This window comes from Epinephelus lanceolatus, chromosome 13, assembly GCF_041903045.1.
Source record: "Epinephelus lanceolatus isolate andai-2023 chromosome 13, ASM4190304v1, whole genome shotgun sequence".
Lineage (NCBI taxonomy): Eukaryota > Metazoa > Chordata > Actinopteri > Perciformes > Serranidae > Epinephelus > Epinephelus lanceolatus.
In genome coordinates, this window is record NC_135746.1 from 33,335,937 (window position 1) to 33,361,583 (window position 25,647).

Below are 25,647 nucleotides of genomic sequence, written 5' to 3' on the forward strand. Positions count from 1 at the left end.
TGTGTGTGTTGACGTTTGTGGCACATTCTAAAGAGAGAAAGTGGGTGTGGGAAAGACCTGCTCGCCCATCTCAGACTCTCCCTGACACACACACACACACACACACACACAGTCAGCTGATCTCCAACTCCCCCAATTCTCCCAGCACTTTATCTTCATATGTGTGTTGTCTGAGAGCAGAGCTGCTGGGAAAGTCCCCTCAGTTTATAATAATATTTTTAATGTGGCCAGGCCTCAGACTCTCAGAAACATCACTCATATTTCACATTTTAAGTTTTAAAATAAATGAATATTTTTCACATCTTCACAGATGGATTCCAGCTGCAGCGGTCAGAGGAACATCACAGTGGTTTTTAAGTTTTAGCCTCTTTACTATGAATCATGTACTGTATATATTTCAGATGACATGCATCCTCTTTGCACAGGTTGTGACCTCCTGGACAGTAATTAGCTTTTATTTATTTAACCACAGTATGAAAGGGAATTTTGCAGAGACTCGTAAATCTATAATACAGTGTATGCATCCCTACTTCTCTTAAAGATCTCTATTTACATCAGAGCGATAGCAGAAGGGTTAAATCTCTTCTCCTGTGTACTTTTTCAGTCTGCCAAAAACTGTCACTTGTGTTCAGCAGATTATTCTGCTGAATCTCAGCTGGTTAAACTTCTGTTCACCTCCCTCCTGCTCTCTGTGTTCAGCTTTACTGTATTTTAATGCTGATTAATTCATAATACGGTTGTTTCATTTACACAATTTTCAGTTTCTGCTGTCAGACAACAGAACAAGTGTAAAATAGGTCATAAATGTTACTGATTAACAGGTGAACACTAATTGCTCTATAGGTGTTTTCAGACCCAAGGAATTTTTTCATAGTTTTAGGGTGCTTTCACACATAACAGGTTTAATTTGAACAAAGTCAGGTCCATCTGCGTGGTTAGTACGGTTTGTTTGGGCTGTTGTGAAAGCTGTTAATTGAACCTTGGTGTGGCCCAAACAACGAAATGGAGACAGCTAGAAAAGGTGGGTCTGTTTCCAAAAAGACTCTGGAGGGGTTCATCTGTGATGTGAGATATGCACTGATGATGCAGAATGACAAAAGCCAAACCGGTCCAATAAACAAGTTACCTGTCAGTCAGTAGAACTTCATGTTTACTCCTCTTGGTTTGTTTGCAAAAAGTCAATATGAACAGGAACCGAATCAAAACTAAAAAGCAAAAATGTATCATTTTTTTCCCTCTGGTGTCGGCCAAATGAACCCAACTACAGGTGTGAAAGCACCTGAAGAACTCCTCTTTTTATTCTTTAACAGGAAATGATCCTAGTTCTTCTCTTCAAACACCGTTCTGAGGGTCTTTTTTGGTTCCTGTTTCAGAGTAGGTACCCTCCCGGCACAAGTGGAACCATGAGTGACACAAGTGTGTGTTGATCAGTCGAACACAGCCAATGTAACAACTGCCATTTTTAAAAACCCATTAGCCATGTAAACAACAGACAATGATGGAAGACAAAATTGACGAAAGGGGGACAAATGGACCAACAGTGAAGTTTACTAAGCATACATCTGACATGGAAAATACAACACGATTTTGATTTGTCAAATTAAAAGTGATGTTGCTATATCACTGCTGGATGGCTTACAATATGTCACTTCAATGCTCTTATTGGCTGTGCAAATGGAAACAGAAGAAAACCCTTGAAGGTATGTAGTCTTGGGGAAGCACAGCAGTGCACAGTTTCTGTCAGGGAGTCACCAAAACTGTTTGGTCCAAAAACACCTTATGCTTCTGTGCTTGCATGTTGATCTTCAGATCAACGGGGTGAGAGCTACAGGAGCCAACACAAAAATGCTATTGCCTCATATCTAGAGTCAGTGGTTGATTTGTCCATTCTGGTCTACTGTAGAGACAACATGGCGGACTCTGTGGAAGAGGACCTGCTTTTTATGTAGATATAAATGGAGATATAAATGGATCATAAAGTATGAAAAACATGGCAATTCCTATTTTCAGGTGATTATAAACTAATGAAAACATAGTTATGAATATTATATAACATTTCTGCCAATATGTCCCCTTAAAGCTTACACATTGGACCTCAAAGACATTCATAATGCTGCACTTGGCTGATCACATGAAACATGAAACAAGATTGAACAAAGACAGCTTTAGAGAGAAGTTCAAGTGGATTAGGTGTGACTGTCAGATTGTCAGTTTCTGATTTATCCACTCCAATAGATACAAATGTAGTTCAAATGGTGGGAGGGAACGTTTTTAGATTCAGCCATCTTCACGTGGACGTTATCTAAGAGGTAATCAGCTTTAAAAATCTCTCATCTGACAATACTGAACAACTTCTCAAACTGTTCTATGTGCCTCGTATCCCTTTGAATCATGATGATGACATCAGGCTTCGGTAGATTAGATGGCGTCAGTTCTTGGAACATAGATGTGTGCAGTGCAGTGCAAGAAGGACACATCTTTAATTTGCCATTTTTTGGAAAAACTAATGTCCTTGACATTAATGAAAGAAAGAAAGCAATTCATACAGAGTAGTTAGTTTTTAATTCCATCGCTCCTGATCTCCTCCACGCCCTATTCACAAAAACAAGAGTGGTTTGATTCTGTTAACCAGAAAAACAGAAGAACGTTTTAGGAGACATCTTTCAAAGAGGGTGGTTTCCAATCGTGTTTGTTGGTTGGGATTACCCCTCACCAAAAAAATGTAACAGATTTCAACAAAGGTGAGTGGCTTTGAGTTGAGGGGCAGATGATGTGTTTTGCATCTGGAAAAAGGCAACGCTCAATGCCTGCCATCAAATATGCCTTTGAGTGGCCACAAACAGCAGAAAAGACCTGTTTCTTTATTTCCCATCAGTTTCGAATCCAGAGCACGAGAAGAGCTTTGATGGTGTTTGACACTCAAGAACAGAATGAAGGGGATTTCTTTGTGTGTTAAGCTGTACTTTAAGTGAATTAACATCTTGACCAATGAAAGAAAGGAAGCAAGCTGGAGAGAGTTAGAGGAAGAGAGGAGAGTGGATGAAAAAAGAAAAGGATAATTGTGAGTTTCTGCAGTGAAAGAGTGTTATTCTTTGGTGCTGCTGAGAGGCGTCCATTGTTGAGTGGAGTTTACCAGTGGGCCTGGACATCTGAGATCACACATCCTGATAGTCGCCCTCAGATCTGATCTCCACAAGATGATGGAGGAGGCTTACCCAAGATAATCTCCCTGATTTAACATGTAACTGTGGCCAGAGAACTCAGAGATGAGTGCCATCCCTTTGTTTGTTCATGGATCATGTGCAACATCCTAGAAAAATTTGGATTATCAGTGTGATGACTCTTACCACTGTCCGCTTTCAGGCCCAGATTTTCCGAGATGGAGGAAATTAGGTACATCAAAACAAGGCAGATAAAGGGATGTGTAGTTCTAAAACTCAGGCTGGAGAAGTTCTTAGCAAATGAGATGGAGACTAATTGAAATATCAAAACTCAAACAAACCAGCTGCAACACAGTTCAGCTATGCAAGTTCAAACCTTGATTTTGGACCAAAATATAAAAGTTACCAAAGAACAACTAAGTTAGTCCTAATGTTTTTGTTCGGATGACTGAAACATGGTGCAAGATTAAAGTGTGTTCTCAAAAGCAAAGATGCAAATGAAGCTTAGATAAAGTTCAGTCAGGAAGACTCTTTATGCTCTTGTTTCATCCAAAAATATCTCCGCCTTGTTCCAGCTTCTACACTATTAGTTGACTATGGGTATCACTCTACATTAAAGCTGCAGTAGGTAGAAAGCTAGCCTGAGTGTCAGACTGAAGCTCCCAGAACCTTCAGTCTGACATGGCTTCCACTGAAGGCGATTTACAAGGGGGAGGGAATTTGATTTTTACCTAACCAATCAGTAGAGATCAACGACTCACCCAGAATCTGACGTCATTAGTATCCATGCCTCGGGGGTGCCGAAAACAAGCGAGCATTGCCCGTTTAAAATGTCTCCGTCGTCGTGCATGTCCAGCTGCATCGCCGTTAAATCCAGTTTAGCAGCTTCCTTAATTTGGTCCTCCATTAACGCGAGCAGTGGCGAAATACCTCAATAGCATCGTTAATGTGGTTTGTAGGATCTGTAGCGGTCGCCATTGTTGCTATCCTCACCAGTTACCCACCGGCGTACAGCTTGACATCAGCGTGGCGCTGATTGGCTAATCGCTAGACCCCCGGCGTTCATTGGTCCGTCCATCGTTTGGACGAGATAAATCGCAAATTCATTGAAGTATGCCAGACCAGAGATGCAAGCCTACTCAGTTGAGTGGGCGGGGTCTATGGTCTGGAACCAGGCTAGTAGAAAGCCTGAAAACGGTTGATTTTGAGTCTCATCTGAGTTAGGTTTCGTCCGTCTCCGCCCTGAGCCCCTCCTACCAGACGAGCACGCGAGTATTTTATCCTACTTGGTTCTATTTCTCCCTCTATAGGAGCCTCTCCCGCACCGCGCAGCAGCCCACCCCATCCCTCCCTCGCGGCCCCGCACATACTCCCTGAGTTCTGTCTTCCTTTTTTTGGGTTTAGCCGTGTAGGCAGTTGTAGCCAGTGCTGGAATAGCTATTTTAGCTGGTGCACTGTTTGCCATTGCCGCTTGCTCTCCCCTTCTGCCGATGGCACGGGAACGCGCATATGCAGTAGAACAGCCAATAGGAACGCAGTGGTCTGAGCTGACCTTTGATTGGTTGATGCACATCGGCACGATACTGATTGTTTAGAGGCTGAACACAGAGCCATGGTGAGGTGCAGAAACCTATTGTTTGTCTCAGACCACTTGATTTACATTATGCTTAGAGGATATTATAACATTTTTTCTCAATTATACCAAAACAATGTTGCCTACTGGAGCTTTAATCTGACCCAACTTTGCCACAGTCACCCTAAACCAATCATTTTGTGGCTGTCAAACTTGAAAATAGTTCTCCTCTCTGCTGCTGTCAGTTGACTTTATAGGACGAACAGATGCGACCTTCCTCCACCTGAGTCTGTGGTTGGGGCATCTTGTTGTGGCAGCCATAGGCGTCATTTAGGTATGGCAAGGTATAGCAGCTGCCATACCTTGGAATTGGGAGAAAAAAAAAAGAGAGAGAGGTTCTGTAGTCATCTTACTCGAGGTGCACTGGCTGGTTGTTTTCATTGTATTGCACTTAAATATGTAAATAATATGCTCATCAGTGAATAAGAGTGTTAGTGAATACAAGTGTTATTGAATCAAATTGTTCGCCACTTCGCTCCTCCGTGAGTTATGAGTTATGTGAGTTACCATATATTTCCAAATAGTCGCCCGATGGCAAATAGCCGCCGGGCACCTAATAGCCACCGGGGGTTTGTTTGACCCCATTTTGCATATTAAACACAGGCCGATTAAATGTCCGGGCGATTATTTCCTCATTCATTGCCTCATGGCTGTCCCTCCTTGAAGGACTGTTTGCGCTTTTACGTGCGGGTCGGTGGTGAAGTGGTGCACATGACTCGTGCTAGGGACGGACGGACGGACGGACGGACGGACAGACAGCCACGTATCTAAAACAAGTAATACATCTGGCTACATCTTTCCCACATTCCGTGTCCTCTCACCACGGATGCTGTGATTTGATGGCCCGGTACTCATTGTAGCCCATTCTTATAAGACCCCATAATAATAATAATAATAATAATAATAATAAGCTACTGTGGACCTATATGCCATGCCTTTTAACAAAATTACCAGAAGAGTTCGCTGAAAAACAGGTAATTTAAGGGCTCATTTATGCTCCCTTTACGTATGAAAATGTATACGTCCGTTTCAAACGATGTTACCGTCACTGCCCACATATTTCCATGCGCCCTTTACGTTGGCATGGATGTTAACCAATATATCCACCAGGGGGCAGCCCAGCGTCAAAAGTTTATGACAACAACAAACTCGAAAACAAACATGGTGACTGTGGAGGAGATATTGATAATGTACTTCTTGCATAAAAGGCGAAAACAGGGGCAGCGTTGTAGGAGGCGGTGGTCGGTGAGGCCGTTAAATACATCGCGACTGGAGGATGGAGAATTCTTTTCTCTAGTACTGCCGATGAGAGAAACTGAATTGTTATTTCTTCTTCGTGTCTCACTAGAGCTATGTATCGGGTAGTAACAGCAACACTGCCCCCACAGTTTCTGGTTGTACTGCTCCGTTTGGCCCGTATCCGTAAGCTTTGTGGAAACGTGCAGAAATGTGGACGAAATGAACACGGAGCACGGACAGAAGGCTCCGTCCGTATCCGGATCCGTATTTAATGTTGAGCATAAATGGGCCTTAAGCCTGAATTACTCACGTGCGTCCCCAGTGAAAATCGCTGACATGCATGGGAAATGCGGCTTCTACAGGCTCGCCATAGCTTACTGTCAGGACTCAGGGACCAGAATTCGGGATGGCGGACCGTCGGGATGGCGATATTTCGGTGTGGCGGCCTGTAACTGTTGGTTAAATGGCCCGTTCGGTTGGTATTGGGATAACTGGGGCTTTACTGGTATAATGCAATAGCACCACCCAGTGTACACGAAAAAAATGACCCACTCTAAATGTTTAGAGATTTTTGTACACGAACTCACCCCTACATTATACAGTATTTTTGCACTAAAAAACATATAACTAAAAATAACGGCCTGGTGCAGGTTGGTGCAAAAATAAAAAGCCTTGAGCAAATAGCCCCTGGTTCTTTTAAACGCCTGGGGTCAAAATCGATTTTGTGAAATAAACGCCCGGGCTACTATTTGGAAAAATACGGTATATGTGTTGTAAAAGCATTTTGCTCTGCTGCTGTAGACAGCCTGTCTAAATGATGTCTTGAAGCCTGTCTGATTGTATGTGGGTTTTTTTCTTCATGTCGGCATGTTAAGCTTGTATTTTCGGTCTCTGGAGACACTCCAATTAATACGCCTATACAGTATTGTACCAAATTGGCCTTTGTTTTACTGTGTTTCATACACCGGGCCCCTTGGTTATCTTCTAGAAATGAGCTTGTAATTAATTTATTTTCTTTATTTTCTGTGAAGTTAAACACATGACTAATGATAATTAAACGTCCACTCGCTGTCCGTGGTGCTGAAATATGCGCAGAAATAGGTCCGATGTTTTCACTGCTCTCACCAAGTCGTGCATTACATGCAGACATTAAGTATTATGAATGTGAGAAACAGCTTCATGTCCTTTGAAACAGTTTTCAATAGCATAGTATGTACTTCTGACAAGTCAAAGACCAAAGTGAAGTTTTATATAAGTTCATATTTTTGAAACTCCATCATCAGTAGCTCTATGACGTCATGTCATATTGCCATACCTTAGCTTTTGCTGAAATGACGCCCCTGCGAATGATCAAATGTCATTTTCAGCCAATTTTGACACCCCCAATTTGTACATGGTCCCCTCCTCCCCTTCCCTCCATCTCCCCTCCCCTCTGTTCCCATGGTTTTCCCAGGCCTGCTCTCCCAGGGTGTTTGACCTGACTTCATGCCCCTCTCTGCCCTCTTACTGCCCCTCTTGGTGCTTCCTGCCCCCTGCTGCAGTGACACAGGCTCTTATTGTAGCAGAGCCCACGCCTGTCACTACCCATCACACACAGATACACACACACAAAAATTTGCACAACACCAATACAAACTAGGGTACATGCACAATACCTCAATGAATGCACACACACGCACACACACACACACACACACATATTAAAAATGCAAATACATACAGAGGCAGAAAAATGTGATGCTTCACACACAGCCTGTCCCTCAAAGCAACCACCCTCTTCATTATGTGTAACTTTAAGGCTTAATGAAACTTTAAAGGGCGAGTTATATAAAAATTCACCCCTGCACTGTTGTCTTGAAGGGAGATATTAGTCATTAACACCAATTAATTGGTGAATTGGTGAATTTTTAATACCTCACCCGTGTACATATTTGTTAAGGCCCAAAGGTATAAATATTTAAGGGCGGGGGCACTTCAGTATCAGGCTGTCTGTGAGGCTTTGCTACAGTTTAGGAGTCAGATTCACCCCTCTGAGCTCCACAGCGCCACCCTCTTGTCCAAATATAGTCACTTCAAAAAACCAAGATGTTGACAACTGCAATGCCAAAGTCAAGGCTTTAAAACGGCAGTCCAAAAACCAATGGGTGATGTCACCATAGCTACGTCTATTATTTTATACACTCTATGGTTCAAACATACCTGCTTGTCCTGGCACGTTACTTGTATGCATAAGTGCTTTAATGTTTTAACAAAAATAAATGTGTTTGGGGAAGCACTGAACATACAACTGGATAAATGGGACATGGAATATACAGCTGAGATTGTGCAGGAGTTCATTAAAAGACGTTTCTTTGTTGTTGTTTTTTTTTATTCTTTGTTTACCCTGGAGGCATGTGTAGTTAAAGTTAATACTAGGTAGGCTAGGTAGGCTATGCAAATGATAATTTTGGTGATTAAATGTTCCTTTAAAAGGAAAACAATTGAAATGTTCTTATGTAGCGTCTCACCAGGAGTCAAGACAGAAGTTTCATCTGTGCGTCCAACAAGATGTGTTTAGTGTAGCTTAGTTCAAATTCTAAGCTAGTAGCAGATGGAAACTGCTAGCTTAGCTCCACCAAAAGTTGAAAACACCTTCTGACTGCATCTTGTTTCTTATTTATGTAGAAATAAAAATGAGATATTACTATTTTATATATAGATATACTTACTTTAGGTGCTGGAGATAGGCTACTTCTTGAACAACAACCAATTAGCACATTAACTAGTTTTCATGGTGTAGTGGCTAGCTTGCTAATTAGTTAAGAGGATATAACATGTCACACTAACAAAATGTGTTTCTCTGCTGCTCTGCATTGCCTCTGGTACTATGAGGTATTCATTTTAATCATGTCTTATGTACTTTGGCCGAAAATGTGAAACCATCAGAAAAACTAATACAAGTGTGATCTTCAAAGTGCATCGGAGTGTCAAGTATTTGTCGAGTATAGGTCCTTACCAAGTATTAGATTCTTGACAGTCTGCCTGTTGAAGGTGTCCTATTGGTGCAGACCATGAAAACATTACAATGCCAATATTGGAAATTTTCCAGCCATCAGATCAGCTGGGGGATGACATGCTCCTATGTTGAAACACTTTTCTTTCAGATTCTAAAACTCTTAAGAAGAAGGGTTTTTACCCGAAATAGCAACATTTATTATTTCAACATTTGAATTTGACAAAAAAAAAAAAAAAAAAAATCAGCCGTCAGGTAAATTTGGTAAAGAAAACTGGAAATACCAGCTGCAAAAGAAGCCCATAAAGTTAATGTAAAAGCATTTTACTGTTTATTGCATAATATGAATTCTGAAGTTAACCTAATTGAAGAAGAAAGTCAAGATTTGACACATAAAAAAAAAGTTAAATAAGGCCAAAAAGATTAAGCGAGCAATTCATGTCAGTTTAATTTAATCAATATTTTACTGAGGGAGACTTAAAAGTGGATTAGTATGGCACAGCAATAAAACCTTAGTAAGATACTTCCATGTCATGACAAGATATTTTCACGTTATTACAACATACAGCTTTATCATGTTATAACAATAAATTTTCTGTGTTTAAATGATATACTGTTTATCTGAAAATACTATAAATGTGAAATATTTCATGTTCTAACCTTGTGACTTTTGTTGAAAATTGAAGTGTTTCATGTTATAACGTGACAACATAGTGTCATAATGTGAAACTAATGTTCGACAGATCGGGCTCATTCTTCTTTCTGTACAGCCCTGTGCAATTTTTAAAATGGTTCTAGCACACTGTCATCCCAAATGCCATCACTGCAGAATATTGCAGAAAGCAGTCAGGTGTAACAAATGCTGATCATTTTGAAGCTTGGGGACTAACTTCTCTTCTTGCACAGTTTGTTTAGAGCAACTGACCTGTACAATAGGTCTTTATCACAGCAGACATTTTGACTTGTCATAATAGGAAAAGCACAGGTGTTACGAATAACATCAGCAACAGCTCTGTTCTATTCTAGTGTCCCAGACCAAGCCATGACAGTGCCAGTGGCAGGTGGAAGACATTTTCTTTGAGGGATTTCTACCAGAGAGGGATATCTTGGTTAGGGGTCAGGATTAAAGTCAATAGATTTCTGTCAGAAGGGGCTTTCTCTGTCCGTCAAAGTGAGCCAGCATGCACACCTGAAATCATAGTAGCTAATTACAGGTTAATGCAGTCATTATTGATTTTATTATTTACACCTGTGCTTCTCCTACTGTGAAATGTCAAACTAGCCTCTTTGAAAAAGGCCTAATCACATGTACTTACTTGTTTTGTGGGGAGACTGGTTTCAAGAGCAGTCATTTTGAAAATGGCATGAGAGATTGTGTGTATTTCTCATTGCTAAAAGTGAGACAATGCCATTTTTGGGGGTATTGCTGTTTGAAAAAAGATAATGAAGCAACTGTGTCAAAATAAGTTGTCTGTAAACACGGCAGTTATGACAATGAGTTAGCGTCAGTGTTTGCCTCATTGGTGGATAACTGAAGTGCTGTAATAACATGTATCCTGCAGGGGGCAGCAGTGCACCATATTGGCACCATTTGCACCCAGTCGCTGAGTCGGAAACCGGAAGTACGTCGCCAACTAGCGACCGCTGCCATTTTGACGGAAAGAGTGGAGAGCTGGGAAACTGCGTTGTTTAGTTGTTCGACCTTGTTTATACATAACATTATTTCACCATGGCTATGCAAGCGGCGAAACGCGCTAATGTAAGTTCAAGCGAGTTGGCTGTTATATTCTGTGAGGATTATAACGTTAACTGATAATATTAACTTGGCTACACTAAGAGCTAGCGTCACCCAGCGTTAGCATATGGTTAGCATGTTAACGAGTTGAAAACAATCACGCTACCTGTGTAACAAATACCCATTTAGCTTTTAACATATCCAACTTTACTTAGTCAGGTGACTTATTTGGACTGTGTGCGGTCTGAAATTTTGTTTTGAAAATGTGACGACATGTAACGTACACTGAACATGTTAACACCTGGGCCTCGAAGTTGAGATGTGCTAATGCTAACGTTAGCTGAGTTTTGTTATTGATACTTCACAACAGTATTTAATTCTCTTCTAGCTAATCTAGGGCTGAGTGTGGGAAATTAAAGTCACGATTAACTTTTTTTTAATATGGACACGATTTTAATAACTGGTCCATTCACACAGAAACCAGTCAACTAAACTTTAGTTATTGAAAAGTTGCTTTTATTGCAGTCACTGTTTCCATTAGATTAAATTAAACTGTAAGTTTGTCTATGTGTGGCACACGACTTGTGTTTTCTCATGGAATTGCCTTAGCAGTAGCTGTGACATTTTGTCATTTTGTTTTGTTATTATGTATATATTGCATCACCATTTGCTTTTCTGTGGCTTAACATAAGATCCAATAATATGTTGTGTAACTTGTGTGTTTTTTCTCGCAGATACGATTACCTCCTGAGGTGAACAGAATCCTGTACGTCAGAAACCTTCCCTACAAGATCACAGCGGAGGAAATGTACGATATTTTTGGGAAATATGGGCCAATACGTCAAATCAGAACGTAAGTGTTTGTACACTGTAGCTTTTTACAGGGTTTACATAGATCAAAAAGGTCAAATGATGTACTTGACAAGAACTGGATTTGATTATTTTTATTGTAGATGCTGTATAAGATCAAGGACAAGCAAATCATTTTTGTGTGGTCAGCTTGTACTCAATTATGTTACTTATACCAACATTTTGTGAAGGTGCATGTTATCAGATCCTTACTAACATTAGCGAGTCAGACTGGTGTGTCAGCACTGAAAATGGCAGGCAGAGTTGAATTCAATCTTTATTATGACAGCAGGAGAACATAGCCTGAAAGAAGATGGACATAATTTATTTATTTTTTAATAACTGTTTTTATTAGGTAATCGGCCACAGTTTTATATATCTTCATTACTGGATATTCACAGAACTACTTTTCCATCATTTAAACCACCTTGAACTAATCAGAAAAACAGTGGGAGTAACAACCTTATTTTCACAACCAAAAAAAACCCTGAATATATCACCACCAACGAGACAATCACAGATGTATTACTTGGATATGCTACAGTCTGCTGCATGTTATTAATCAAGTGTAACCAAGTCCAGTTCAGAGGGGTCCACTGTGTCCAAGGCGGGTTGCCATAGTTTGGTAAATCCCTCCATGTTGTCATGAAGGCTGTAAGTCAGTTTTTCCAGAGGGATAGTTCTCCATACCTCCTTAAACCAGTCGTCCGGTGCCAGGACATCCTTAGAGATCCAAAATTTGGGAACAGTCCTCCTTGCTATGTGCGAGAGTCTACCTGTTGGCTTAGTGTAATGGCTTTTCCTCGCATCGTCCACTTTGGCTGCTAGAATACAGTGGACAGAATTTCTTGACTGTGTCTGCAACAGTTGATGCAGCACAAATTTGTAGATCAGCAAGATTGAAATGTCAATATTGCCCATTGATACTTTTACAATAATATCATTCATTAGATAAATTCCAAACTGCTTCTGTTTCATTAAAATGGACCTTTCTACCTTTGCCCTAAACACCTGTTGGACTCACGTGGGGTCTTGTAGTCACGTCCTTCTTTGTCCTTTCTCAGAGGGAACACACCTGAAACAAGAGGAACAGCCTATGTGGTTTATGAAGACATCTTTGATGCCAAGAATGCCTGTGACCATCTGTCAGGCTTCAACGTCTGCAACCGTTACCTGGTGGTCCTCTACTACAATGCAAACAGAGTATGTATGAGTGTTACAGTGTCTGTAGGCATCATAGGAATTAGAAGAAAATGATTTGAATCTTTTAATATGAACATATATCTTTATGCAATTATTCCTAATTTGATTATTCTGTTTTATCCGTTCTCTCTGCAGGCTTTCCAGAAGATGGACACAAAGAAAAAAGAAGAACAGCTGAAGCTTCTAAAAGAGAAATACGGCATCAACACAGACCCTCCAAAGTAGCGTTTTGGAAACCCCATCCATCTCCATGCCTTTTACCTCCACGTTCAAATCTGTCTTTTCTCTCTGTACGAATCTCACATATTCCTTAGTCTATGTTGGTGTAATGTACACATACAGTTGCGGAAGTTTTTTTAATGATGATGATGATATTGTTTTCATTTTCAAATACACGTGAAACTGGCAGTATGTCAGTTAATATTAGGGCAGGGGGCTGATGTATGCCAGTTGTCAAATGGGACAAACACTTAAGCATTGAAAACAAGTTTTACCAGGATTTAGAAAGTGGCTGGTCATTGTATTCCTCTGTCAGCTGTGGAAATTTCCCAGAGCAGATTATTTTTCAGTCTTTTTTTTCTTTTCATACTGCTACAATCTTTTAATTTAAAGCTAACTATGGTCATGCAATGCGTGATATGAAATTCAGTTGATCAGTACAGACTATGTAAAGTATATGGTTTCTGTAAAATAAATGTTCCTTTTCTAAAACCTCCTGTCTCCTCCCTTTTTACATACTGAAGATGGAACGCAGTGGAAGTGCTGTCCTCTGTGTGAACCCATTCAGATCAATAGACAGTATACATTTTCCACATTTGCACAGGGGTTATGGAGTCACCCGTTCTTAGTTTGCCTGAAGCTCCAAACAGCTTGTGATGATGCAATCCCTGGGGTTTGCCTGGTTGTGTTTGAGGACACCAACCCACGAGTGAACCTGATGTGATCAGTGGTATTGTGCCAAACAGTCACGGGTAAACACTGCAGCTTCGCTCAGTCATCTCCACTAAAAAGTTTTCTTCTTTTAAACACCTACAGTATTCCTGCTAGTTAGTGTAACTGCCAGTGCAAATTCACCTGAAAAACTAACATCAAATTATGTTTCCAAAGAAAATGTGAAAACTGTAAGAACATTGTGTCTTCAGTCCTATTATTTAAACATTACCTTTCAACAGTGACATCTGGTGGTTGTATGGGGACATTATTTCAGAAATATGTCTAGTATTAGCCAATATGTTGTGTACATGTGGCAACACTTTCAGACTACAGATGAGGTATAAATGTACACACAGCGGTGTACATCACAGCGGGCACTTAAACAGCTAGCAGGGAAATATGGAGTTGCTCCACTAAAGGAGAGACTATAATTAAAGAAAAAGAGCATATCATTTTGTATAGGAGGAAAATACAGATCTACAAAGTATTGCAAATACATACATAACGTGTTGCAGATCTTTAGTAAATTATTTGTCACGTAACCAGTGGGCTGCCAGCTTCAGTAGGCTGACTGCTCAAGAAACACCTCCCACTGACCTGAGTCAGTTGTAATACATTAACATTACACTGTATGTTGCCATGAAGGTTATATATAAAGTAGCTAGCAAGTGAGAGGATGTGAGCAGAAAAGTAAAGTTAAAAGTGTTAGATAACAGCTGAATAAATTAGCTTAAGGTGGTGGATAACATGTTGAAATAGGAAAGTGTAATGCATAAAGTAAACTTGACAAACTCAACCTAAACAGATAAAGGTGCTGTCTGTGACTCTGGAGAAAGATAGTTGATTGTTGAGTCTTGTTCCCAGGTCATCAAATACTGGCGTTTGAGGTTGGTGGTTTAGTCCGACTACTAATATCTCATCCCCAAAATGACTATTTGTACATCAGTTACTCACGCTGTTGAATTTGTGAGGAAAACTTTGTTTTTCTTGCATGTCTCCACAGTGAACGAAGAATCCAAAAACTGAGACATTTTCTTGATGAATTTAAGTCGTGGGGTGCCACATTTAACAACAGTAAAACCATATCTAAACATCTGTTCACAAACTCTCACACAACTCATGCAGCATAATCCAAGTCTCATTTATCCAGCTGTATGCTCAGCACTTCCCAAACATAATTCTTTGCTATAACCTGAGGAAACGCTTTAACATAAACTGCTGCAGGCATGGTGGAGTAGCACGCCTGTGCTGTTTATCCTGAAGTGTTTTTAATAATGTTTTGGTGAAAAGACAAGTTTGAGAAGTACTGACTGGATATGAGACTGCATGCGCGAGAGTAAACTGATGTTTTGATATTATTTTGCTGTTGTTAAATATGGTACCCCAATGACATTAGGTCATTGAGAATTTTTTCGGCATGCAAGTCTGCATATAAATTCACTGTCTCCCTTAAGTGATGACTCAGAGGGATTACTTCTGTATGAGTCTCTACATGTTTTTCTTTGCATTGTTACATGCTAATTTATCTTACTGTCTGGGGGTTAGGGTTTTATTTTTGTTTTTAACTTTTTGTTTGACTCTGTTTTGGTTTTAACAGGTGGTGTATTTGGGCTTATCTGGTAAAGGTATGGGGGTACATCAGACCAAAAAAGCTGGGAACCACTGGTCAGGGTGCACATTTATATGTGACGCTGCTTGAGAAGATGGTTTGTAGAGTTAACAGACCAGACGAGAGCCCATAGAGTTCCTTTTATTAGATTAAATCACAACACAGGGAGTAGTGCAGCCATGTCGTCAGGGACACAATACATGCTACAAAAGAATCCTTGTACACTTTTGCCTTTGCTTACATTTGGTATCTTGATAGCAATAATAGTAACAACAGAGTTGGAATTAGAAACATTATCTGGCCAAAGATGTTCATGTAAAGAAGTTCAGATTACAAAGTGACCGGGGGACACGCCACGCTGCTGAGAGATGACGATGGACTGGTATACTAAGATCTTTATTGCAATATGGCATCTCCTTTAGCCTCCTCTAGCTCTTCAAACACCGGGGGTATAAATGCAGGTTGGAAAGTGTCTGCGGTGCTTTCAGACAGGGCCAGATACACTTGTTGAAGCGGGCTTACAGGCTATTTCCAAATCGTTTGGGAGGCACCACACTCGGCTGAACTTCTCCACATTTAGAAAGCATCAGCACGTGTACAATGTGTGAGAGAAGGGAGTAAAAAAGTACAAAAAGATTGACTGACTGGTAAGAGAGAAATACTTCAAAGGGTTAGGGAGGGCGAATTGTCCAACCTACTAAACGCATGGCTTTACAGGATCAGCTGTCCTCTACTAGTTACAGTGTGAAATGAAAAACCATTCACTGCTCCTCTCACTACATTAGCACTCATTTACTTCCACTGAAAAAGACAAACAAGTTAAAATACTGCACGGGCCTAATTTTACCTCTTCCTCACCGCTCTATAAAAGCTCCTCTGAATTGATCGTATTGATATGCAACCTGCAGGCTAGTTGGAAAAGAGTGGATGTGATGGTGACACTTCGGTTATAACTCAGTTTGATAACAATGCTCTCCAACTATAGATGAATATTTCTTTTTTTCCCCACCTAATTGAACTGCAGCTGAGGGAAGTTTCACTCATTCGCTGGGGAATCCTGATGTATACGTTTGATTTCACTTGCCTCTGCTCCATTTGCTTTACAAATCTTGCAATTTAGCTCATTTTTCTCTTTTCAAATCTCAGATACTGATTCAAAATGATGGATTCCTCCACATTCAACATCATATTTGTCATGAGATAGTGTGTTTAAATGCACAGGGGCAGGGATTTAATTCTTAGCAACATATACTACAGCTAATCTACGAGGAAACATGCTCCCACAGTTAAAGCAGTCAAAATAAAACGCCTCGACAGATCACAAAAATTACATCCCATACGACAAAACTTGTAGAAGGACCCACTGCGATGTGATTTTTTTTTTTTTGCTCCCTATTCAGTAAAAATCTTGTCTCACGGTTTCTCCCAAGTGTCTACGCTGCTTTGATAAGGCTTTCTGTCTTCGATTACAGGATGCAAAATGAGGAGATTTTTAAGGCAGAACCTAAAGGCATGCAAATTAACTACATTTACATTTTCCTATTTTTTTTTTTTTTTACAGTACAAGCATGTTTCGGAAGGAGAAGTTGGACAAACGCTAATCCATCTCTTCTAGAGCTAATAGTTGAGATGATGGACGGAGTGTCTTATTGGAGGCAGATACATTATCAGGAATTTGGTTCAGTCGACGTTACTCAGTATTATGAAACACGGACAGCTAGCATCGGTAAACTCTTAACAATAAATAGAGTAGCGGCAAATTCAACGTAGCACATCACTGATGCGCAAGCTCCAGTAGAATGAAAGTGTATGGAAAATACTTTGCACACTTCACATTTTGGCAGTTGATCTTTAAATAATTTAAATATATATTCATATTTATATATCTATATATATATTATTTGTGCGAGGTGTGTGGTGTTTGTGTGTGTATGTGTGTGTGTGTATGTACTGCGTGTGTGCACCTGCACACTGTTGTATGTTGAGTGTAGATCTTTTTATAGCAAATAACATTCTCATGCACACGAGTGTTTCAAACACAAGAAGCAGATCCATTGAAAGGTAGTCCAAGCATTAATATATATATAATTTTTTTCAGTGGAAATAGCTGCAAACTGAATGGAACATGAAATTCTTTCTGTGCAGTCCGTGGCGGCTGGTGGAGCGCTCCGCTCGCCCTCTGGTTTATTTCTGGAGGTCACACTGCAGCAGTAGTACGATGGACGGGTCGCTCTTGGCCGCTTCTTTGAACTCCTCCAGTGTGATCTGGTCGTCGTTGTTCTTATCCATCTTGGAGAAGATCTTGTCCACCCTCTGCTCGGGCGTCAGGCCGTCCTCGTTCATTTTCATCATGATCACTGTGCCCACCATCTTGTAGATCGCCTGCAGGGGGAGGAAGAGAGCAGCAGATTGTTTTTGATCAGAAATGGAGAGCATCTCAAATAATGCATCCATGTTTCCTTCACGTGTCTCTTCCTGAGAGATGGAAAGAAAAGATGCGAGGGAAAGGGAATCAAGGAAATATGTTTGTGTGCTGACATGAGGTGTCTCAAGTGCGGTCCATTTATAATGACGGCAGCACAGATGGAGCACAGCTGGAGCACCTGTCGGCCGGCTTTAACTGCTCTATAGCATCTTTGGATGCCTTGGTGTTTGTATTTGCACGGATAATGTGATGTGCTGTCCAAGTAACAAGACGGACGCACAGTAACCACAGCCTGTGCTATGAGCTTTTTTTTTTTTATGGATGTCCGCCCACATGACCAAACAGAATGTGGAAGATTAGTTTCTGCAGGCATCCACACATTCATGAAAAACTTGATTCTATATTTATACTATGTCCAGATCAGTCAAGCAGTTTGTCTGGACTTCACTGCTCAGATGTTGATTAAACGTCCTATAATTCATAGAAGTACTTTCGTAGATTTGAGAGAAATAACACATCTCAAATAAAAATATAAAAACACAGATTTCAGTGTGGTGTGAGTAAACAGAAACAACACCAATAGACAATTGAATGTATTTGCTGCTCTGCCTCGCTGTAATATCATCCACGAGACGGAGGCAAAGTGCCCTGAATTCTAAATGAGTCTGCTCTAAACATGCACTTCTGCCTCTTGTTGCTTGTTTCATATCATGTTGGTGTTTATGAATAATTCGTGTCTTGTCAGGCCCTGCAGGCTCAGCCCTCTGCTGTATAACCTTTAACTAAGAACAAAAAAAACAAAACAAAGAAAGAGTGCTGCATCCCTGTGACTCAGCTGGTTAGAAAGCACACAAGGCATGTGGCGATGTATCACTCGCTTGCTTGCCAACTGTTTATTTCCCAGCATGTCAAACTATTCCTTTAAAAACCCACAATACATGTCAGACACATAGCACTGCCGGTAAATGCACTGATGCTGCTTAATAGTGGCAGTTCCAGATATATATAAGAATATTTAGATTACTAATTCTTTTAATTTCAGTAAAAACTGATTTAAAAAGATTCCAACTAGGGCTGCCACTAACGATTATTTTTATTGTCGACTAATCTGTCAATTATTTCTTTGATTAGTCGACTAATCATTTTATCGAAAAATGTGTTAAAATGTTGAAAAATGTCGGTCCGTCTTGCCCAAACCCCAAAATTATGTCATCTAATGTCTTGTTTCATACTCACGCCAGGGTTTTAGTTCACCGTCATGGGAGAGTGTGTAAAGCTGCCAATATCTGAACTTAAGAAGCTGCAGTAAGAGTATTTTGGGGTACTTTTATGGTACTTTTCTATGAAAAATGACTCAAACCGATTAGTCGACTACTAAAATAGTCACCGATTATTTTAATAGTCGATTAGTCATCGATTAGTCTACTAATCGTGGCAGCTAATCCCAACGTTATTTTTTTTGCTGTCATACCTCGATGATCTCCAGCATTTCCACCCGTGTGATCTTGCCGTCTCCGTCCAGGTCGTACATGTTGAATGCCCAATTGAGCTTCTGCTCGAAGCTGCCTCGTGATGTGATGGACAGCGCACAGATGAACTCTCTGAAGTCGATGGTGCCATCGCTGTTCTTGTCGAAGGTCCTGAAGGCGTGCTGGGCGAACTTGGATGCGTCACCGTATGGGAAGAACTGGGATGGAAAAAAGAAAGAGTAAAAGGATATGAACATTAGTTTTCCAAAGTCAGCTTGTTTTAATGTTCCCTCCAAAAAGATACATTGCGTTTATTGCCAGTAGTTTTGGGTCTCCTTGTGTCGCTCCACTAACCTAAAATGAGGTCAAATGAGAAACTTACACTCCAAGTCATAAGCTTGACCTCTCTGTGCTGCAAACACCACCCAAAGAACATAAATTCAAATAAATACTCAAATAAAACAAAACCTTTCAACACCTTTCTTTTCTTTTCAGACCTGGAACATGCCATTTTTATTCAATCTAGGCTCCTACTGCTGGCAAAGTATTGATAATCATACCGCTTCAAAAGCGAAAGTAAAAAAGTGCCGTTCTCACTTATGGCCTATGAGTGCACCGTTGGCATGGAGATGACAGCCCATTTACATGTGCTGACAAAACCAAAACACACACAGCGAAGGAGTCACATGTTCAGCTCACGGCCCACAAAAAGGTGGCCGCCATTTGAGGGCCACTGGTCTTTAGGAACTTGGGTTGGGAACTGGAGGGTTGTAGGCTCAAGTCCCCATCCGGACCAAATATGGAGCATGGATTGGTAGGTGGAGAGGTACCCTTGAGCAAGGCACAGGTGCCTGTCCATGGGCAGCCCCCTCACTCCAGCATCTCTCCATTTAATGCATGTATAGGTCCTGTTTGTGCGTGTGTGTGTGTGTGTATGACAATAGAGTGGGAAAAAATTGAAATTCCTATTGGGGATTAATAAAGTGTAACTTTTTCTTCTTCTTCCTCTTCTTCTTCTTTACCCCCTTATGGGCGGCCCTGGCCTATACATCTCCAAAACATGCATGTAACTTGTAATAAACTGTGGCACTAAAGAGATTCATTGGGCATTAGAGCCTCAGATCAAAGAACTGATGCAGATCACGTATCATACGCAAATATATAAAACTAGTGAGGCCAGATCATTTGGTAGTTTGCAATGAAAGAGCAGATTAATGAAAACAGATGGTGCTATTTGGGAACGTAATGAAAAGAATAATTTGCATTTAAAATCCATTGACATTCATTACCTGCAGTGATTAGGTGAACCTTGATTTCCTATTCTCAGCCAGTGCTTTTAAATTCTACCTTTGCAAATGTTGGTCTGTGTGTTCATGTGTGTGCTGCATAATAGGGTTTCAGCATTTTCATGGTATACTGTGGTTTTAAAATTGATTACTATCATACCGTGTACATTTGCTTAACTATGGTATTGAAAAAAAAACGCACCAGGATGGAGAATCTCACCTTTTTTTTAAATGTATTCGAAAGGGAGACTTTTAGTACACACATTCATTAAATTGGTTTCAATTGCAAAGCATTTGTTAAAAAATCCTTAACGTCTTAATTCCTTTAAGGGGCCTTGTAATAATTGTTGGTTGTCATACCCTGAAAATTGTATATGGTCGCAACCCTAATGTGCAACCATCCATACTGCAAGGTGGTTGAAAGACAAATTTGCAGACATGCCTTATAGTTTATAGTCACCTTGGGAAACCTGTCAGTCCACAGCCTGCAGCTGCCCCTTAGAGATGCATATGTAATTCTGGTAAAGAGGCAACACTTACACTGTAGTCTTTATTGGTCCCTGAGGGGAAGTTGTCTTTTCCCTCAGGGTCCTACACAGGTCAGGGTCACTGACACGCAGCAGCCAGGAGCTGGGAGAGCAATTAATCCCCTCCATGACACAAGTGACTTGATCATGAGCCCTCCAGTTACCTCCCCCACAACTTCACTTTGCATTACTTCCCTGCTGTTTTCGTGTGCAGATCTTAAGTGTTACAGTTTTATATCTTTATAACTGTACAAAATGTTTTCTAACACTTTATTGTCACATTGAGGCTAAATGAACTCTCAGCTTTAATGAGTCATGTGGGTTTTAACAGCCCATATTCTCACCGTGTTTCTATCAAGTTCAGTTTTAACTCATTAAATTTAATTTTGATGAGTTTCACCTTGATGATCCTTTTACTTTTATGTAGTGCTGTCGTCAGGTCAGGATTTAAATTTGTTTATTATGTTTGTTTATTCTTCAAAACAAAGATTCCCATCAGCCTCAGCTGTACTTTGTGTTTGGTGTTAATTAGCAAATGTTGAGTACAGTGATTTGGAGCACGTTAGCTTGTAGCTCAATGAATCGCAGTGTCAATCGTAGCAAGGCTATAGGCTCTTGTTAAAGTTTATTTCAAATTCAAGTCAAGTTCACAAGATTTTGCCAGATATACCAAATACTTTGAAAAAATATATTTTCTCTTTCATGTGATTCTTTTGCCCAGTACTGGAGAATTAAGACACTAAAATCAAGCCTAAACCATGTAACTGTCAGTGATCTCATAGACTTACAGTGATCACAATCATTGTTTATGCCCTTTGCACATGCAGAAGGTTGCTGCAAAAGTGGATTGTGTTTGACCTTAATCTGTGCCATGATGCTAAAGTCTACAGCCCTGCAACTCTACTGTTTATCATCTAGAAAATACTATGGATCTCAGAATCGACAAAACTTAACCCCCCTGTGTGTCGGCACTCCAAGCCATCCACGTCATTACGGCTCCACATGTACACAGGGTCAGAGGCTAATGCAGTAACTTTATGGTCGACCACTGAGCCCCAGTATTGTGCACCCTGTGGGTGGCTGCGAGAAGCTGAGCGATTCATTATATTTGACCTTCCACTTGACCTCTCTCTGGTAAAAACTCTTGGAGCCGATGGGTATTCTAAGCCGAGTGAGGCTGCTCTCTGAGGACTTGGGTGTTGCAGTAACAGCCTTCATCAAGGAAATGGTACAGATGGGAGAGATTTTCCATTCTGGTTTATCATTTGAGGGAATTACTTGTATTTTGTGCAGTTTTGTTGCTGATCTCACAAAAACAACTCAGTCATGGCTGGATGTATATAACGTATGAATTAAACCTTTTACCAAATCTTTTACGTAAGAGAGAAGCAAAGGAACCGCTGAGAAGTGAGTCAGATGCTCTTGAACTGTGTTACCTCTTTGGCTTTTGTTTGTTCATATTCAGTGAATGCTGTATGCATGAATTTATTCAGTCAAGGTGAATCAGCTCAGAGGAAATGAAATATCTTCATCATTTCAATATTTCATCTGCCAGCACATGTCAACAGATCTTGCTTGTACTGACAATTGAGGGACTGAATGATGAAAAGTAGTGTGCTTTAAGGGGAGGATGTCGAGTTCTATTAATAACACAGGCTTTCAGACCTACAGTTAGTGATTTTTTGGCCACTTGGGGACAGTGGAAACAAGTTGTGAACACAATTTTAAGTTGGTATGGTGAACGGTTGCCTATTAATCAGTTATCAGTTCTGAAGCAACATAAGCATACATCTGGGCCCAATCACAGCACACCCCTTGCCCCTTCCACTTTGCCCTTACCCCTCTATTTTGCATGTTCACGTATAAGGGTACATTGTCCCGAACCTTCTTGGAAAAGAAGGGAAGTGGAAGTTTTCCAGAGACACACTTCAAACCATATGTTGAGAGAAATGATCAGCAAGGTGGCTGCAAAGCAACAAAAGAAACCCGCAAATTTATTTTCTTTGTAAATATAGATTTAAAAATTATACTAACCATCAAGTTATCTTAGTTTAATGTCCTTTTTCTTTTAAACAAACAAAAAAACGCTAATAGTATGCCAATGACTCTGTAGCTAGCTAACATTTGATCATTTCATCTCTGATTTGTGCATCACAGTGCTGCATTTTGACATATTTTGATGTCACATTCCCCCTCTTTGAAGGAATATAAGCCCCAAAATTGAACTTGAGTTCAACAGCAAAGTTGCACACTTGTTACAGCTCCTCTAATATCAGTTCAGACTGGCAGGGTAGTATCACAGGTTACTAACATTAATCTACAAGGTGCCCTGGTGATGAATAGGTGTGCAACAGTTCTGTACATTTTCAACACTGTAAAAAAGTTAAAAAAAAAAAAAAAAAAAAAAGCCAGAGAAATGATTGATTGATTGATTGGTTGATAATTAAAAAAAATGCATGTAAACTAACATAATTTGGGCTTTTTTTTGGTAGCAGGAATTTGTGTCTGGCTGAAATGGGCTCATCAAGACTGGGTAAAGCAAAATCATTGATTTCTTTCTAAACATGTTATACATATAAGAGAAACTTGTTAAAAACAATGTGAAAAAATAGGGAACTCTGTATTACTGAATTCTGGAGTTAGATTGTAAACAGTTTTTCATCAAATCTGTGTCTAGGAGTTTCTGAGTGGCCCTAAAAGCCTGCACTGGAGCCATCTTTAATACAACCCTTTTACTACTATATAAATACTATGTTACTACTGACTGACATTAAAGCACATAGTATCAGTGCTGTTTCTATTGCTCACTGTGCGTTGCCTGCGAGTTTGTTAGGTTGCACGAGCTCTCTGAGCTCTTTCAGTCTAATAAATACATAGAGAAACATCTCTGTTAAATGCCACAATCATATAAACACAAGCTAAACAGCTGCCACTAACGTACCTTTAAGTCTCTCTGGCCTTATTAGCTACCCGGCCAGCCAGCAGTTACAGCTCACTGCTGTGGTTGTGTGCTTTGTGATAACGTTAGTCATTATTAGCTGCTGAACAAGAGACTATAGCCACACAGCAGCTCTCGTTCCTTGGTTTGGGGTGTGTGTCTGCTGTGACTATGTGTGCTGCTGGCTTGGCTGCTAAACAGGGTCTGTTGCTGAGCAGTTCTCATTCTTTGGCTCTGTGTTTTTTTATCCATCATACTCGCTCACTATGCCCTTATTCAGGATGAAAGCTGAAGTGTTTGGGGCACCATTATCTGCTCAGATTCAATTAAATGCTTCAAAACTCATTGGACGATGCTTCACAGTGCAGATGGACATTGACCTGAAGCATACTGCAAAAGCAACCAAAGACATTTTTAAGGCAAAGAAGTGGAATGTTCTGCAATGGCCAAGTCATATCATCTGACCTGAATCCAACTGAGCATGCGTTTCTCTTGCTGAAGCCAAAACTGAGGGCAAAACACCCAAAACACAAGCAGGAAGTGCAGACGGCTGCAGTAAAGGGCTGGCAGAGCATCACCAGGGAAGAAACCCAGCATCTGATGATGCCTATGTGTCCAACACTTCAGGCAGTCATTGACTGTAAAGGATTTGCAACCAAGTATTAAAACTGACTGTTTAATTGATGATTATGTTAGTTTGTCCAAATACTTATGAGCCCTTAAAGTCGGGGGACTGTGTGAAGAAATGGTTGTCATTCCTACATGGTTCATACTACATTTTTGAAAAAAGCCTTAAATGAAAGCTGAGAGTCTGCACTTTAAGCAGGTATTCATTGTTTCATTTAAAACCCATTGTGGTGGTGTACAGAGCCAAAATGACGACAACTGTATCATTGTCCAAATAATTATGGACCTGACTGTAATTCTCAGTGAAACCGAAGTGCCTCCAAACAAAAGATCTGTAGGTTATTGGAAGATCTTCTATTTCTGGTCAGGTAATGGCTTTACTAACCATCTTGCAATGTTTACTGTAGTATGCCTCCCGACATGTCCGTCATTTGGGCTGCGCAGTTGCACTGAAAGCATTATATGAAACATAGTTTAAGCTGCTATAATTCAGTTCGTAATGCATAGCAAATCGAAAGCTCGTACCAAATGGTTCAGTATGAATATGTCTATTGTTACACCCCTCGTAATGAAACAGTGTTCTTTTTGATTTGACGATTTGTTTGATTGATGGATTGTGTAAAACTTAAGTTGTCAACAACTTGTGAGCATCCTGACAACCGCATAAGGCTGTCTATAGCCTACGCAAGAAAATATCACAGCAGAAGACGGCATATTTACAATGTCCAGCAACAATCATCCAATCTGTTTACATACGCCAGCATCAACGACTACAGCTGATGTATCAGGGTCTAGAAGGGTTGTCCAATTTCATAGGGGAAGATTTAAACCACTACTGCTTGTAACTCTGTTCTTAGGGGCCACGTAGCAATTGAAAACAAGGGGTAGGGGTGAAAAAAGAGGAATGGGATGGGGCTTTGGAGTCGTGTTTCTAGCCACCTGGTGAGTGTGAGTCCAATATTCACTCCCCTTTACTTCTGTTTTGCTCTCCACCAACCCTCAAATGAAATATCTGTCTCTT

The 25,647-nt window shown here is 40.4% G+C and overlaps 2 protein-coding genes across 2 annotated transcripts in view; one reads left to right on the top strand and one right to left on the bottom strand.

The window, feature by feature from the left end:
- The first annotated feature begins 10,640 nt into the window (after positions 1-10,640).
- On the top strand, positions 10,641-13,523 carry sf3b6 (splicing factor 3b, subunit 6). Its single transcript, XM_033648186.2, has 4 exons — positions 10,641-10,784; positions 11,495-11,613; positions 12,674-12,812; positions 12,948-13,523. Exons 1-4 carry the CDS (start codon positions 10,755-10,757, stop codon positions 13,035-13,037), a joined length of 378 nt encoding a protein of 125 aa, XP_033504077.1. The 5' UTR covers positions 10,641-10,754; the 3' UTR covers positions 13,038-13,523.
- Positions 13,524-15,479: 1,956 nt separating this feature from the next.
- The window catches only part of vsnl1a (visinin-like 1a), a 49,515-nt gene continuing 39,347 nt past the window's right edge, over positions 15,480-25,647 (bottom strand). Inside the window, exons 3-4 of the mRNA XM_033649397.2 lie at positions 19,251-19,466; positions 15,480-17,736 (exon numbers count right to left, since the gene is read on the bottom strand). Of these exons, the coding sequence (XP_033505288.1) occupies positions 17,539-17,736; positions 19,251-19,466 (414 nt within the window). The 3' untranslated portion in view covers positions 15,480-17,538. The remainder of the gene's footprint in view (positions 17,737-19,250; positions 19,467-25,647) is intronic.

Excerpts from the sequence above, each read along its gene's own strand:
- sf3b6 (XM_033648186.2), top strand. The coding sequence starts at position 10,755 with ATGGCTATGCAAGCGGCGAAACGCGCTAAT. Across the intron at positions 10,785-11,494 it reads AAGCGGCGAAACGCGCTAAT|ATACGATTACCTCCTGAGGT; the intron begins GTAAGTTCAAGC and ends TTTTTCTCGCAG. Across the intron at positions 11,614-12,673 it reads CCAATACGTCAAATCAGAAC|AGGGAACACACCTGAAACAA; the intron begins GTAAGTGTTTGT and ends GTCCTTTCTCAG.